At 35.0% G+C, this 15,010-nt stretch overlaps 2 protein-coding genes and 1 pseudogene across 2 annotated transcripts; 2 read left to right on the top strand and 1 right to left on the bottom strand.

Annotated features, from left to right (window-relative positions):
• Positions 1–4,056: 4,056 nt before the first annotated feature.
• On the top strand, positions 4,057–6,183 carry LOC143588104 (protein KINESIN LIGHT CHAIN-RELATED 2 pseudogene; annotated as a pseudogene).
• Positions 6,184–7,520: 1,337 nt separating this feature from the next.
• On the top strand, positions 7,521–10,487 carry LOC143588101 (uncharacterized). Its single transcript, XM_077069204.1, has 14 exons — positions 7,521–7,727; positions 7,979–8,116; positions 8,387–8,466; positions 8,555–8,608; positions 8,684–8,767; positions 8,843–8,928; positions 9,002–9,082; positions 9,177–9,307; positions 9,392–9,433; positions 9,518–9,594; positions 9,677–9,767; positions 9,844–9,925; positions 10,006–10,078; positions 10,159–10,487. Exons 1-14 carry the CDS (start codon positions 7,521–7,523, stop codon positions 10,325–10,327), a joined length of 1,395 nt encoding a protein of 464 aa, XP_076925319.1. The 3' UTR covers positions 10,328–10,487.
• Positions 10,488–10,524: 37 nt separating this feature from the next.
• On the bottom strand, positions 10,525–14,804 carry LOC143588097 (phosphoglucan phosphatase LSF1, chloroplastic-like). The gene is made up of 10 exons (XM_077069201.1): positions 14,189–14,804; positions 13,407–13,513; positions 12,809–13,265; positions 12,643–12,714; positions 12,442–12,563; positions 12,141–12,356; positions 11,942–12,047; positions 11,740–11,849; positions 11,501–11,645; positions 10,525–11,421 (listed from the first exon to the last, which is right to left on the bottom strand). Exons 1-10 carry the CDS (start codon positions 14,510–14,512, stop codon positions 11,302–11,304), a joined length of 1,779 nt encoding a protein of 592 aa, XP_076925316.1. The 5' UTR covers positions 14,513–14,804; the 3' UTR covers positions 10,525–11,301.
• Positions 14,805–15,010: the final 206 nt, after the last annotated feature.

The following is a 15,010-nucleotide window of genomic DNA, read 5'->3' as shown; positions in this document are numbered from 1 at the left end:
TTGAGCCGGCCCTAAGCCTACTGATGGTTTTAGTCAATGTATGGTGACACGGTAGTCGTATAAAACCATGCTACATGTATGACTTTTTCTTTAAATTACAAATATTATACTAAGAGAAAATTATGATTTATGCCCCTATGTAATATGAGCATAATTCCTATTTTGAGTGATATGTGCCATCATATTTTTACGGTGATTTTTTTGTGTCATTTCGCCAATTGACTATGTGTACTTGTCATGGGGAAGATGAAGTGATGAAGATGGTACTATATATTTTATATTTTGTCACTTAACCAAAGAGTAGCATAGTTCACATTGTAGGCTTTGTGATTGAAAAACGTGAGGTAAGGGGTTTCGACAAAATTATGATTTGCGCCCCTTTACTATATTATTGAAGGTCAACAAGTCAACATAAGGCTTGGGGTAAAAGTGTAATTTCACCACAGTATTAACGGTCAACAGACGGAATGACACAATAAAACCCGTCAGACAAGTACGATGGCACGTATCACTCAAATTAAGAATCAGGCCTATATAGTGCCCCCAACCATATAGCACGCTGACACACAAATCATAAATTTCTCTTGTACTAATTTTCAGTCGAAATAAATTTTTTTTATTAATGTTAAAATAAATGTATACACAGGTTTTTTCTTATACATCAAATCATATAATGTCGTCTTGAACACTTAAATCGTATGATACTATGATACGCCAATCATGTATATAGCCCAACGCATCCTAGATAGATAGTCTATACAACTTTCTCACAATGCTTCTGACAACTAGAGATGAGAAAGGTTTCATATGATTATAAATGTATATCCCATTCATATGCAAGTGAGATTATGTATTTTACATATTGAACTTGCTAGCAGGAATACTGTCATCTTTAATGTTAGAGATACGGATACGTGTGAACAATTTTCGTTCAGTAGTTTAAAAGGATATCTACAACCATAATTCATTTCAAAGCGTCTTTCAAGATCCCAACAAATAAGTTTTACCAATGAGAACACGCACGAACAATGGTTCATGTCTCTATGAATCATCGACGAGTAGCAACTACTTGATTATAAAACCCCAAAATTATCTCAATGATATATTCTAGTACCATGTCATGAAATGCTAAGATGTTGAAAAAAATAACTAAAAACCATAAGAAATGTATAGTTTATATAGTATATATTTTGGTAGAATATTGTATCGTATCAAATAATTAATAGGAATTTCGTGTGGTATTAAATAATTGGCACACATAATAAGAAGAACCTTATATGTGACAAAGGCGATGAAATGTTTGTTTGATTAGATATTATACGACCAATATGTCCCATGCGATGTACAAGGTGAGTAGTTATTAACAAATGTAAGGGTGGCAAAACAATAGCCAACAGCCCAACACATTAAGAATATAATTATGACATGAGGAAAGAGGTTAGAAAAGATGACGTTGAGTGTTCCTAACCTTAAAATGACTAAATTCGGTGTAGGCTCCCTTGGAATTATTCATTCTCTCATAAGTCAGTGTCCTTAAACAAGTTGCTCCATATTGTTGAATCATGGTCCATTAAGGATCGATAGACTCCAATACATGTCGTCTTGTAGCCTTCACGAATTATTTCATTTCACATGACCTCTCATTTCTAAGATTTTTTTTTACGTATGCTGAAAATTGTGAAGACCTTTAAACACTTTAACACTTTACTAGTATAAAAGAGTGACCATCCATTGAAAAACATGACGTGTGTTAAAGAATTTACTAATCAGTTATCGTTGAAAATAACATGGATCATTGACGAATGTTGACACTGACAAACCAATGACAAAACTTAGTGTCAGTTTACATGTCAATATCACTGCTGATGAGCTATTACCAAAGGCATCTCATGAATAGATTACCGACACTTTTTAGTAGCAATTCGCATGTTTGATATTATCATATCTTTAAGATATTCAAATGGTTTGAGCTCTGTTGGTCAATCTTGGCCAAAAGTGTCGCTGATGATAGAAATTTAGTTGTTCAAGGAAAAAATATATATTATCCACATATAGTCTTTATGTAACCTTGTTACATAATTAATATACAATAGATTCTATGGTTTATCTATAGCGTAAAAATGACCTTCATAATTTACTTTACAAAATATATTTCTTTTTTTATATAAAAGTTGTATAGCGCATGAGGCCACTCATAATAAGGTCTTAAGCAATCATACCCTATGAACCAAGACATGTCTCTTGAAAACAACCCAACTCACCTCTAACAAATATCGATCTTTAACCTCAATGGATAAACAAGATGATATATCAACATTCAATGTGGTACCATCGCATATATACCTCGATAACTAACATGTATCCTAACGTATACTTTTAACCTTATTCAAGCCGACTGTCAACACAAATTAAACCCATAATTGTAGTGTGATCCCTAGGCTTTGGGTCAAGTCCCATTGAAACTCTCTTTTCTGTCTTTACAATAATTAATCAAACACTACACTAATTTTGAGTCTGGTAAACCAATCACACTGAGACGTGAAGCCGCACCCTTAGGGACCTAGGCATATATTCAAATAAATCTAATGAAAAACATGGTCAGATAACAAACAAGTCTAGTTCATATACAAGAACTACTAGTATATATACTTGTGGTACAGGAATTTACATGTATACTAGTTTTTATTCTCTCGTATTACGGGGTTGTTTATATTATTTGTTTCTAATATTTATTTATTTATTTGAAATTTTATTTTTTTGTTGTATGAAAGTTAATAATATACTTATGGTTTAATGTAAATTGTTTCACAAATAAATGAGATGTTCTAACTCGGTTTAAAAGCTATTGTGTTTGATGAGACCCAAGACCCGTTTATTTTTTTTACTATAAAATTGGTTTTTTAATTATAAATAATTAGTTTTTTAATTATAAATAATAAGTACTTTTTTTTAAATAAATCAGATATTAATTTTTAGTATATCCCTACTTTATAGGATTTTTATATAAAATATTTGATGAGATTAATTTTTAATTTAATGAGATGTTATAACACGTTTAAGAAATATATGGGTTTGATGAGACGCATACCCGTGAATTCGGGTCAAATGCATGAGAAACCTCCATTTAAAAGTCAAGCAAATCTGGTGACTCCAAAAAATGAGGGAGCGATCACATCGCGATACATAAGATTTTTATTGTCTCGTTTATATATATTATAGATTATAGATATATCTTTTTTGTGTGTAAATGAACAGTATATATACTTTTTTGTGACCTATAATTAGTTAGCTTGCTACAATTATGAATATGACTACTTAGACGTATTATCCCCTAATAATAATATTATTATTAGTTTATAATGAAAATAAAATATTTAAATACAAATAACAATTCAACGGTCGTTTCCGTACGAGGATTTGTTTTGTATTTTACAAATCTAGAAAAGAAACAGAAAACCGTTTTGGCAAACTGGAAACATCCGAATAATCCAATCCCACCAGAAATTAATAACCGAAGAAAACAAAAACAAAACCAGAGAGTGGTTGCTTACGGTTGCGGAGGGTCGTCGATCAATCATCACATTCAAATTCAAATCCATTCTCTATTATTATTATTATTATTATTCTCTATATTTCACATTCATTTCATCCCTTAAAAAAATAATAAAAAGTTAAACACACAGAAGTCCCATTAAACCAATTTATATATATATACACATTCAAGTTTGCTTGCGGAATTACACGCGGAGGCGATCGGATGGTTATCCGATGATATATGTATCAGGTTTGTCATTCATTTTGTCTATTATTATTTTAATTTGAATTCGAGTTCGGTTTTAACATTATGTTTTGATTGTTGATATTGATATATCATTTGTTTGTTAATATGTTTTTGGTTGTTGTACGTAATTCAATTTCTCGATGAATATCGACGCATGGTTAATGTGATTTAAGATTTAACGATATTATCTACTAAACGACATTTGGCCCAATGGTATCTCGTGGCGTAATAGGTATTAGGAGTAGAATATTAGTTGTTAAAAAACACGCTTTAACGATATCTAAGAACGTGTAATTTTATTAACGGAAGCTTTTCAATTTGTCATTTGCAGAAACAATAATTTTCTGGAATAAAGATGTCGAAATCTAAGGTACAATCAAGCTCACACGGCAACCTATCCTTGCCTCGTAAAAACCTCTTCATCACACCACCACCAAGGAGTTCATTAAGCACACAAGAACTCGACAATGACATAATCGATCTAGATCAAGCCAGCCCGCTAGCTGCAGACACGTATGAGCAGTTGTATCGTGACGCATTCGATTTGGAAAGTGTAGACGGATCAAGCACGTCAATACAGGATATCAAAATAGAGACTGAGTTACGCGCGCTTGCATTAGGAGACCATGCAAAAGGCGATAATAAAACCACGAAAAGGAATGTTATCAAGATTGACACCATGGAATCACCATCTTGCAGTCCTCCGAAAATCAGTACTCCAAAAACCGCCACTCCGAAGAAATTAAACCAAACTTTAAGTATCAAAAGTATAAGTTCTCCAAGATCACCCCAAGTCCCGAAACCAAGAACGAAAAGCAAATCATTCCAAGACAATAATATACCTCTTGGGAGCCCGAGAATATCGAGTCCTAGAGTAAGTGAAAAGAGTCCGTTACAAGGGTCGAACGGGAAGGAAGATCCGGCTTACTTAGGGCCTTACTTGTTAAAGCAAACGCAGGAACTGATATCTTCAGGGGAAACCCCGAAGAAGTGTCTTGAATTGGGGATAAGGGCGATGAAAGCGTTTGAAACGGGTCGGTTTCAGAAGCCGAATTTGGAGTATGTCATGTGTTTGCATATTGTAGCAGCCTTGTATTGTAGTTTAGGCCAGTATGGTGAAGCGATTCCGGTTCTAGAACGTTCTATTGAGATACCGAGTATGGGCGAGGGTCATAAAAACTCGTTAGCTAAATTTGCAGGGTGTATGCAGTTAGGTGATACGCACGCGATGCTTGGATACATTGAGAATTCGATATTATGTTATACAGCGGGTTTGGGGATTCAAAGACAGGTTTTGGGTGTGACGGATCCTCGGTTTGGGGAAACGTGTAGGTATGTAGCGGAAGCGCATATTCAAGCATTGGAGTTTGATGAAGCCAAGAAGTTATGTCAAATGGCTCTTGACATACACAAAGCAAACGGGTCGACCGCTTCTGTTGAAGAAGCAGCCGACCGAAGGCTTATGGGGCTTGTGTGTGACGCCAAGGGTGAATACGAGGCTGCACTTGAACATTATGTATTAGCCAGTATCACCATGTCTGCAGCGGGTCAAGAAGCTGACGTTGCAGCCATTGATGTATGTATAGGTGATGCTTATTTGTCTCTGGCCCGTTATGACGAAGCGGTTTTCGCTTATCAAAAGGCGTTAAACGTGTTCAAGGCGACAAAAGGAGACAACCATCCATCGGTTGCTTCGGTTTTCGTTCGTTTGGCTGAGTTATACAACAAAATGGGAAAGTTTCGTGAGTCGAAATCTTATTGTGGTAACGCGCTGCGAATATATGAAAAGCCGATGCAAGGAAGCCCGAATGATGAAATAGGTAACGGGTTCATTGAAGTTGCTGCTATCTATGAATCCATGAATGAAATCAGCCCAGCAATAAACTTATTAAAAAAGGCGTTAAAGGTTTTCGGGAAAGTTCAAGGGCAACTGAGCACGATTGCAGGCGTTGAGGCTCAAATGGGAGTTTTGTATTACATGATGAGGAATTATTCGGACTCGTATGATTATTTTAAGGTTGCTGTTTCAAAACTGAGAGTAGTTGCAGAGAAGAAATCGGCTTTATTTGGTAATGTTTTGAACCAGATGGGATTAGCTTGTGTTCAGATAGATTTGTTAGACGAGGCTGCTGATCTTTTTGAAGAAGCGAAGAGTGTATTGGAGGTGGAATACGGGCCTCATCATCCGGATACACTTGGGGTTTACAGTAATCTTGCTGGAACATATGATGCAATGGGCAGGTAATTAATATTATGAATGGTTTAAAAACAGTTAATATGGTTTTGTTGTTTGTGTTGTCATTATAATAAAGATGAATGCTTTGTGACTTGCAGGTGGGATGATGCAATAGAGATACTGGAATATGTTGTGGGGATGAGAGAGGAGAAGTTAGGAACAGCGAGTTCTGATGTGGACGATGAGAAGAGAAGACTGGCGCAGTTATTGAAAGACGCGGGCAGGGATCGAAGCAAGAAAGATTTGTCACTTGAGTTCCTGCTTGACGGTTGATTAATAAACTCGTCTCTCTCTCTCTATTTAGATAGCAATCCATGTTTGTATGTGTATGTATATTCATCCAAATGTATGTCCGGGTTTGTAAGCACATCCTTCGGGTTGTTTATGCACATCTACAGTAAGAGGAGCCTCACTTTTTTCTTGCATTTTCAGAAGTGTGTGTGTTTGTGATGTGTAAGCCTGAAAAAACAGGTGGGCCAGGTAACGTGTCAAACAGGTTTGGGTCAAACTGATGTTTGATTAAAATCTTGAAACTAAGGCAGCATTATCAAAAGAACAATGCATATATACAAATAGGTAAGTTGGTCATGAAAGGTTTGTAATGAGGTTATTAGTACTCTTTATTATGTTCTTAGTTGTTTTTTAAAGAGTAATAAGCACTTTTATTCTTTAATATGTTTATAGCGGTTTTGCTTAAGAGTAATAAACAATTTTTAAGTTTAGAAATTGCTATGCGTACCTTAAATCTAATGAGTAGGTATGATTTTTACATAGTTAAAACTTAAAAGAGGTGTATTTCCTTTCATATTTCATTGGTGTAAAACCACATTTGTTTTGGTTTGAGAAGTGTAGTATTACACTAGTTAAGAATATTGTTTTTTTATTATTATTAATAGCTACCAACTTATTGTTATATATCGAGCTGTTGAGTTCTATGTATAAAGTTAAAAAAAATGAAAATTTTCGTAAAAAAACAAGTTTGGTTTATAAATATTATGAATTAAAGGTGTTAAATAAAAAATGAGAAACAAATGCATAATGGGTAATAAACATATATATGAAAAAACATAAGAAGCAACCTTTTTGAAACAGAGTTACAGGGCCTTACAAATTACACAACCCCTTCAAAACGTGTGGGGCAGGTTTAGCTTCCGAATAGTTATATGTATTAATTTAAGGTGACTTGTAAACTATGTTTTTACCACAATAGTTTGATATATACATTTTTTGCTTCACGACTTAAGTTTTACTTTTTTTGGTCACTGAACTTTGGTAATTAATCTTTGGTCCTTTTCGTTTACATCTTTACTTTTTTCCCCTCAACTTTGATAATCAAAAAATTTGTCACAAAATCCTGCTTCGCTACAACACCTGGATAAAATAAGTTGAGTAGTTGTTACTTAAATAAGCAAGAAGTCGTTTTTTGAATAAAGTATTTAAAATTTCTAACAAACAAATACATTTGTAGAAATTGAGACTATGGGTAATTAATTACTTATGGTCATGGATGAAGCAAGCTCCTCCACCGCCTATGGTCGCTCTTCGACTATCCTCCACTTGCTGCTCGCACCAGAGTCACCGTATAACCTTCTGTTTGGGAAGCTACCTCTAAGATGTCTTTTCCATGATTATTATGAAGTTGCTAATCATTTTAGTACTAAGCTTATGCTTAAGCCCACTGACGATCCTCATGTTGATCTTATTGCTACTGTATCCCCCTCAATACCATTCCACTGCCTTTATTTATTATGCATTTTGTTACTATCTTCCCTTTAGTTGTTTGATTTACTGCATTTTTCACATGTGTTTTTGAATTCCATAGTTTATACTTCTATGCATTCGGTTTTTATACACTCTTTAATAAAGATATATTGAATACTGTGGAAAGCTTTTGTTTTTATTCTTTTTTTCAAAAATAAATGTTTTATATTAGTTAATAAGCAGTGTTTACATCAAAACAGAATGCAAACGGGAAACAAGCTGTGCCGCTACCCCTTTCTGAATTACATCATGAAAAACCTAATTTTGACCAAGAGTTTGCCCCTGATGCATATTCTGATTGCCTCACTCGTCTTTTTAAATCGAGTTTGCCTTCAAATGTGTGAAGTTTGCATTTTTAAACCTTTAATCTTCATAAAAAAGTTAGATTCCTTACAATTTCCTTATGAAAGAAATAAAGTGACTAATTTACATGAGACTTTCTTATGACAGAGTTATTTTTTTAGATCTATTGTTAATTTGTTATGATTGGAGTCAAATTGAATTATATAAAAAAATGACAATGAAGAGTTTTCTTATCTCCAGCATTCAGGTTTCATTTCGCAGTCAAGTTAAATTCTATAGAAAATGATGATAAAGTATTTCCTTAGCCCCCCATTCAGGTTTCAGGTCCACTTGACTCGAACACCAAAGAGACGACGGTTGGTAATGCATTATTTCGCTTGCAAAGGTATTGAAAGAGTTTGTAATCTCATTCTGTTTCTCAATTTAGATATCCTGACATTATGTTTGAATTATAAATCTTATGATTCTCACAGTGATGTTGATGATCCTCACACCTTTGCTGACCTATTTGTATCCAGTTCTGATCCGTAAGTAGCAGTTTTTCTCCTTTTTCTCTAACAAGTTGAATTTTCTAAAAAAATTATTTATGATTAAATTTTCAGGGTTCTACTCATGAGAGCATGTGCATACTATCCAAAATATGGGCTCGGAGCATTTGGTATATTACCTGTGCTTCAAAAGAAGAGGTTTGTTCATCTTTGTTACAAAAGTTAAACATGTTACCTTATTCAACTTTCTTAATCTTGATAATGATTGTGCAGAGTATCTTCAGAAGATTATGGGTTGATTGGTTTGAGATATGGGTCATCGAATGTATCACTTGGAGCTACGCTTATGCCATATTCATGTACATAATTTCTATCAGTTTACATTTGCAGAATTTTTGGGCCATTTTTTTTATAATTATGTTTTTATTGGAGTGAGAGATGAACTTCCTAAGTCTGCATGGTTGGTGAGCAAGTTAGGAAGGTTAACTGTTGGTGTGCAGTTTGACCCCAAATGTAAGTTCATTTTTTAAAGAACAAAAGTGTGTTATTTTTTGCATACTCGTTTACTGATAAATTTGAAACTTGACACATTCCCGTTGGTTGAAAGTTGAGAAGAAGGAAGATGCAAGGTATGCAAATTTAAAAAATTGGAATTACGCCATTGGCTATGGGCTTGGAACCGGCAGCCCACTAAGCCCGTCATTCAATTTTGGTCTTGAACTTGCACAGAATTCACAGGTTTGCCACTGGCTGGCTAATGTTTCTTACCTTATCATTGTTTCATTTTGTGCTTTTACTAATTTAATAATATTCATTCTGCAGTTCATAGCCTCATTTTATCAACATGTGGTGGTCCAAAGAAGGGTAATTAATCTGTGTGTCCATGTGGCTTTTGTCTGTAAGTTGAAGCTGATATAAGCTATTAAGCCGTATATCACGATTGTGTAGGTGAAAAATCCTTTTGAAGATAATGAAGTTGTTGGAATCACAAATTATATAGACTTTGGGTTTGAGTTGCAAACAAGGTAAATTTGTGCGATGTAAATGAAAAAAATTCATCTACTAACGTTCCAAATAAGGGATCTGAGTTTTCAAATCTTATGACAGAATTAATGATGAAAAGACATCAAACAACATGCAAGATTCAACCTTTAATGTTGCTGCATCTTGGCAAGCCAACAAGAATATCATGGTTAAGGTAGTCACTGACCATTTTCCATTGTTCACCTATCTACATGTGCGCCATTTGGAATCCTAACTGTTTTCTCTTTTAGGCAAAAGCGGGGCCTCTTGGTTCATCATTTTGTTTAGCTTTCAAGTCATGGTGGAAACCTTCTTTCACTTTTAGCATGTCAGGTAACCAAGAAATATGGCAACCAACATCGAAGTTGCTAATAATAATGTGGATATGATATGATTTATTTTGATTTTGGCAGCTATAAGAGATCGAATGGTTGGAAAAACATCATATGGATTTAGTGTTTGTGTTGACAATGTTAGAGAAGCAAGGTTTGTGTTCATTGCGTATTCACATGCTTACACATTGGTTGATTGGGCTAGTTTGTTTTAACAATAAGCCATAATTGCAGTTATCAAAGGGCAGATCCAAATTTTGTAATGCTGACACCGAACAAGGAGCATCTAGCGGAGGGGATTCACTGGAAAAGTGGATCCAGGACATTGCTACAATCCAATGTGGATTCTGGAAACTTTGATGCAGTTCCCAAGGAACTAAGACCCTTGGGTACAATTTTATGATCATGTTAGTTTTTTCTTCTTACTTTTAGGGATCTTTTTGGTTTTTATTTAGTCCCGCGTTGTACTTGTTTTAAAGAAATAGTTGAACTCCTTTTTGGAGAGAAAGAAATGTATGTCAAGTATGTTTAAAATTAATATGCATTTTAGTTTGCTTGTTAGTTACACATTTAAGATAGATGTGAATTTTATTGAAGAAAAATGTTCCATGTCATGTATTGGTTACTAGTGGTATTTGCTGAAATCTAGTTATCAACAGTTTTGTACTGTGGAAAGAAATTAAAGTCTTTATTATTGGGGACTTGCTGTTTAGAATCAGTAGCACCATGTCCATTCATGTTATCATCCCAAATTATAGGTTAATGTTGACTTTCTAGACTCACAAAAACGTATGACATTAACTTCCCTAATTGTACATATATAGTTCATATATTCCAACAAAAGTGTGATGAATGGACAATTTGCTAACCCTAAAAGGAACTTGAATAAATAAGAATGAAAGATAGTCCCAAAATGACAATTTACACAACTAATAGACTTGAATCATATTGCAGCCAGCACTATGAACTACAACAAAGGCAGACCCAAGCAAACTTGGTCTAGTAATAATACATTTATGTATGTCTGTTTACATATATGACACGTATATATGTACGTATTAATGTTATATTTCCATTGAACAAAATAAACAACAGAGAGAAAATACCAGTTAACCAGTGGGAATGTCTACAATCAATGGTAAATCATCTGAATCAGCCGACAGGCCACATTGCCAAAGATGCCATCATCATTAAGATTCTTGAGCTTGAATAAAACACCAGCCTCTGTTGATTTGCAGTAGTATTCTTCATCAACGGCACAGAGTTAATAATGATCCGTATATGATGAGTGGGTGACCCAAGTCTCAACAAGCAAATTTGGTTGACTTTGGCCAATGGTTGTTTTTAAAGAAATTGTATGGTATGGTAGATGTGAAACTATTTAGGAGCCAGTCTTATGGGACAGACAGAGAATGCAACACATCGAGCTGCTTTTGCTAACATGAACCTCTCGTTTTCTGTCAACGGTCTCTCAATCACTTTCACAATATTTGCATCCTAAAACAAATATGATATGCATGAGAACATCTATACACGGTTCCCTCTTTTTTGAATATTCTGAAATACAAATATATACCTTTTTTGGTAATTGAATAGAAGGCCGAACATTTGCAGTTGCACCAACCTCAAGAATATTGTTAAGGTTTCCCCTGTCATCCCTTTCAGTTGGTGAAGATGTTGAATGCCGCCAATCGCCATTAACTATGAACTTGTAATAATACCTGTTATATGAAGTATAAGCAAACTCTTGGTGGATATAAGGCTGCTAAAATACCAATATTGAATGTTTAATGACTTGAAATGCAAGTAACTTACTTCCCTTGTGCAAGGCGAACCTCAGCTTCATATCTTGGGCCGCCTTTGTGGGCTGCTTTAATTGGTTCTTTCCAATTACTAAAATCTCCAATCAATTCTACATTCTCTCCCTGTAATGTAACACGTATTAGCAAAACGAATATTATCATAACTGTTAAATAATCGTTAAATATGTAGAAAAAAATGAAAAGTCATTAATAACCTCATGCCCATTCCATACAAACGTCACAGAATGAGTTGCAGGTCCATCATGTTTTCCATTTTCCACCATTGCTATGAGATCCCATGTTGCCCAAGCAATTGCTGGTCTGTATTAAACATTCAATTAAGTAGGATTATACATAATTCAGCATAATTTACAACTAATGATCATATCGTTTGCAAGATTATGAATCAAGAACCTGTCAGGACGACATTTGTGCAATCCAGATACATAGTTGTAGGCTGCGTGAAGTGAAGTATCTGTCATCCAATGGAGGTATGCAACCACACAGGTGGGAGACCGGTCAAGACCTGTGGTGCAAGTAACATAAACACAATGATTCTTTTTCAGCAACCGTAAAAGAAGACCCACACAAAATGGAAGCTTGCTCCTCAAGTCAAATGAGTCTCTTTCCATGCAAAAGGAAATTATTTGTGGAAGCAGTTAGCATACAGATAACGAGTGCAACACAAATGGCATCAAAGCAAACTTTTGATTACCTTATTGGATAGTTGATCATAAGAATATTATTCTGTTGGCATGACTCGTTGATTGCCTTTGAATCAATTTCCCAATTTTCTGCTTCATTTCCACCTTGGAAATTTAGTACAGCAGTGACTCCCTGGTGCAAATATCCACCATTTTTTCATGATAAAAATAATATAATATTATAGTGATTTAACAAGTTTGGTAGTGCTTACTGCAACATTAGCCAAAGTTTCTATATCTTCTTCAGTTTGTATGCATGACCCTACGTACATTTGATCTGTAATCTGCAAGATTAAAAATTCATATCAATTAGCGTTACACATCACAACAAACTGTTTAAATTGATATTACTGCAAATAAATAATCTGGACATCTCACCTTGCTATAACGCATACCAAGAGAATGATCATAATAAAGTTCTCCTTTAGAACAATCGAGTGCTTTAATATACTCCTCAAGTGGAAAGCTTCCATGTGACCAATCATCACCAGATTCTTGATCAGAGAAAATGGTGACAAGTTGAGTAAACGGTTCATCAGGAATATTCTTTTGTATCCTGCCACGAGGTTGTCCGTTTTGGTTGATCAAAAGATTCCAACCTTTCGGGGTTGAAAATCTCGGGGTGAACACTATAAACCCTGGATTCCCATTACCCTCAGAAGACGCTTGCAAACTTGATGTCAGTATCGATTTGTTCCAAGTGGCAACAGGAACCCGGCCACGGTTAAACTGGACATCAAGATCACTTTTGTGATGCAGATGTTGAATCGGAAAAGGCGAAAAAGGTCTTTCGAGAACGAGACTACAAAGTCCCGATTTCTCTAACATCATCTTCCTACAAGAACCAAAACTGTAATCAAAATCACATCTGAATAAAACATATTACAAGGTTTAGTTTCATATGGTTGCATCGTGGTATGCAAATGTAATAATCTAGCATGTGATCTTAAGTTAAATAAAAGGTGTATGCAAGTACTCTGCATCACTGAAGTCTTTAATCTCAATAAGACTACCGCCAGAAGATGCGCTTGCCTTCTTTAGAGTGTCACCCACCATTATTATTCTGGATTTCTCAGCATTTCCCTACAAAAAAAAATTGGCACAAAATTATACAAACTCAAAAAATGCAGTAATAAACGCCATTGTTACAGATTGGGGCGTGCATGAAACCAAAAAAAGAACCCGAAACTGAAACAAAAACCGACGGTTTGGTTTTACGTTTTCATAAAAACCAAATTTTCTGTTCAGTTTCGGTTTTTCGTGTAACTAAAACCGAACCGAACTTATAGATTTTTAATTTGCAGTAATTTATAACAGTTTAATATATAGTTTAACTCGAATATTTCAGCCAAAACATGTAATAACTAATAATCAATTAACTAACCCAACCTTATATAAAAAGTAGTGTTTACATCGAAATATAAGGTAAACGGGCAACAAGCTGCGTTGCCACCCCTTTTTAAATTGCAAAACCAAATCTTTTAAAAACTACATTGATATATGCATAACCTTTTGAACTCGGCTATGTAGTTCAACGGCTTCAGGCCTAGGAAACCAAAAGTGTCGTAAGGTATAAATGCATGTTGGAATTCATTATATAAACATTTAGGCCCAAAATTTTAAAACCAAAATGCCAAAACAAAAAAAAACGAAAGCGAACCGAACTGGAAACACTGAAACCGGACGGTTTTAGCTTAAAACCGAATAACCAAACCGACCGATGCACACCCCTAGTTTGCAGATAAAATAAATACCTACCCCTTTCTTCATGGAATGAACCAAGATCTTGCCATCTAAAGACAAAGCAAACCGAATCCCTAACGGTTTCTCTAAGGTAACCATATACTCATTCAAATTCATCTTAAACCTAGGGTTCGTCGAAGCAGACATCGCTAAAACCCTAATTCCTCTAATTCTCCCCAAGTTTCCATCAACCAAGCTCTCGTTGGTCACACAAAGCTCTTTTCCCCAAAACGACGAGCACATTGGAGTGTTAATAATTGATCTGTGGCTCGATAATAAGCTTCTGGAACATGATGATTGGTAGAAAACAGCGTAATTGGAAGCTTGAAGCAGAGACATTGGAGAGTGTGAAGGCGATTAGCTAGCTAGGGTTTTGATGAAATCATAAGAAATTAAATGCGAATGTGTAGATGGATAGATACAGATGATTGGATGATATTATTATTGAGATTGGAGCAGAGTGTAAGCTGGATAATTCGGGAAACAAAGACAAGCCACATAGTCGGTCAACGTTTGACTTTTAACGGTATATGTTATGATATGTACCCACCACGTTACGTTAGTTGGACCCGCTTTCCACGTGTTTTGCCTTTTAACTTTTTCTATGTGTTGCCACGCGATAAAGAAAACTTTTTTAGTTTTGTCACTTTGTGAGTGGTAAATGGGTTGGGTTAACACAATCATGGGTTGAAACGGGTCATGGATTGGAATGGGTCAATGGTTGGAACATGTTAATGTCGGATTGGGTTAATTAAAAAAAATGTTGTTTTGATTCTCGTCGGAGCGAGTTAGGGTCAAAGGGTTCAGGTCAGAACGAGTTTCAGGTGAATTTTTTTT

Source organism: Bidens hawaiensis, unplaced genomic scaffold (assembly GCF_021521415.1).
Source record: "Bidens hawaiensis isolate Kalapana, Puna unplaced genomic scaffold, B.hawaiensis_p1.1 tig00035986_1, whole genome shotgun sequence".
Classification (NCBI taxonomy): domain Eukaryota; kingdom Viridiplantae; phylum Streptophyta; class Magnoliopsida; order Asterales; family Asteraceae; genus Bidens; species Bidens hawaiensis.
Note: the sequence above shows the minus strand (reverse complement) of the source record. Positions and strands in the feature narration are given on the sequence as shown.

Coding starts and splice junctions, on each gene's coding strand:
- LOC143588101 (XM_077069204.1), top strand. CDS start 7,521: ATGGATGAAGCAAGCTCCTCCACCGCCTATGGTCGCTCTTCGACTATC. Junction 8,929..9,001: donor TACGCTTATGCCATATTCAT/GTACATAATTTC, acceptor TTTTTATTGGAG/TGAGAGATGAACTTCCTAAG. Junction 9,595..9,676: donor GGGTTTGAGTTGCAAACAAG/GTAAATTTGTGC, acceptor ATCTTATGACAG/AATTAATGATGAAAAGACAT.
- LOC143588097 (XM_077069201.1), bottom strand. CDS start 14,512: ATGTCTCTGCTTCAAGCTTCCAATTACGCTGTTTTCTACCAATCATCA. Junction 12,048..12,140: donor CACAAATGTCGTCCTGACAG/GTTCTTGATTCA, acceptor TGTTTAATACAG/ACCAGCAATTGCTTGGGCAA. Junction 11,850..11,941: donor TTGTATGGAATGGGCATGAG/GTTATTAATGAC, acceptor GTTACATTACAG/GGAGAGAATGTAGAATTGAT.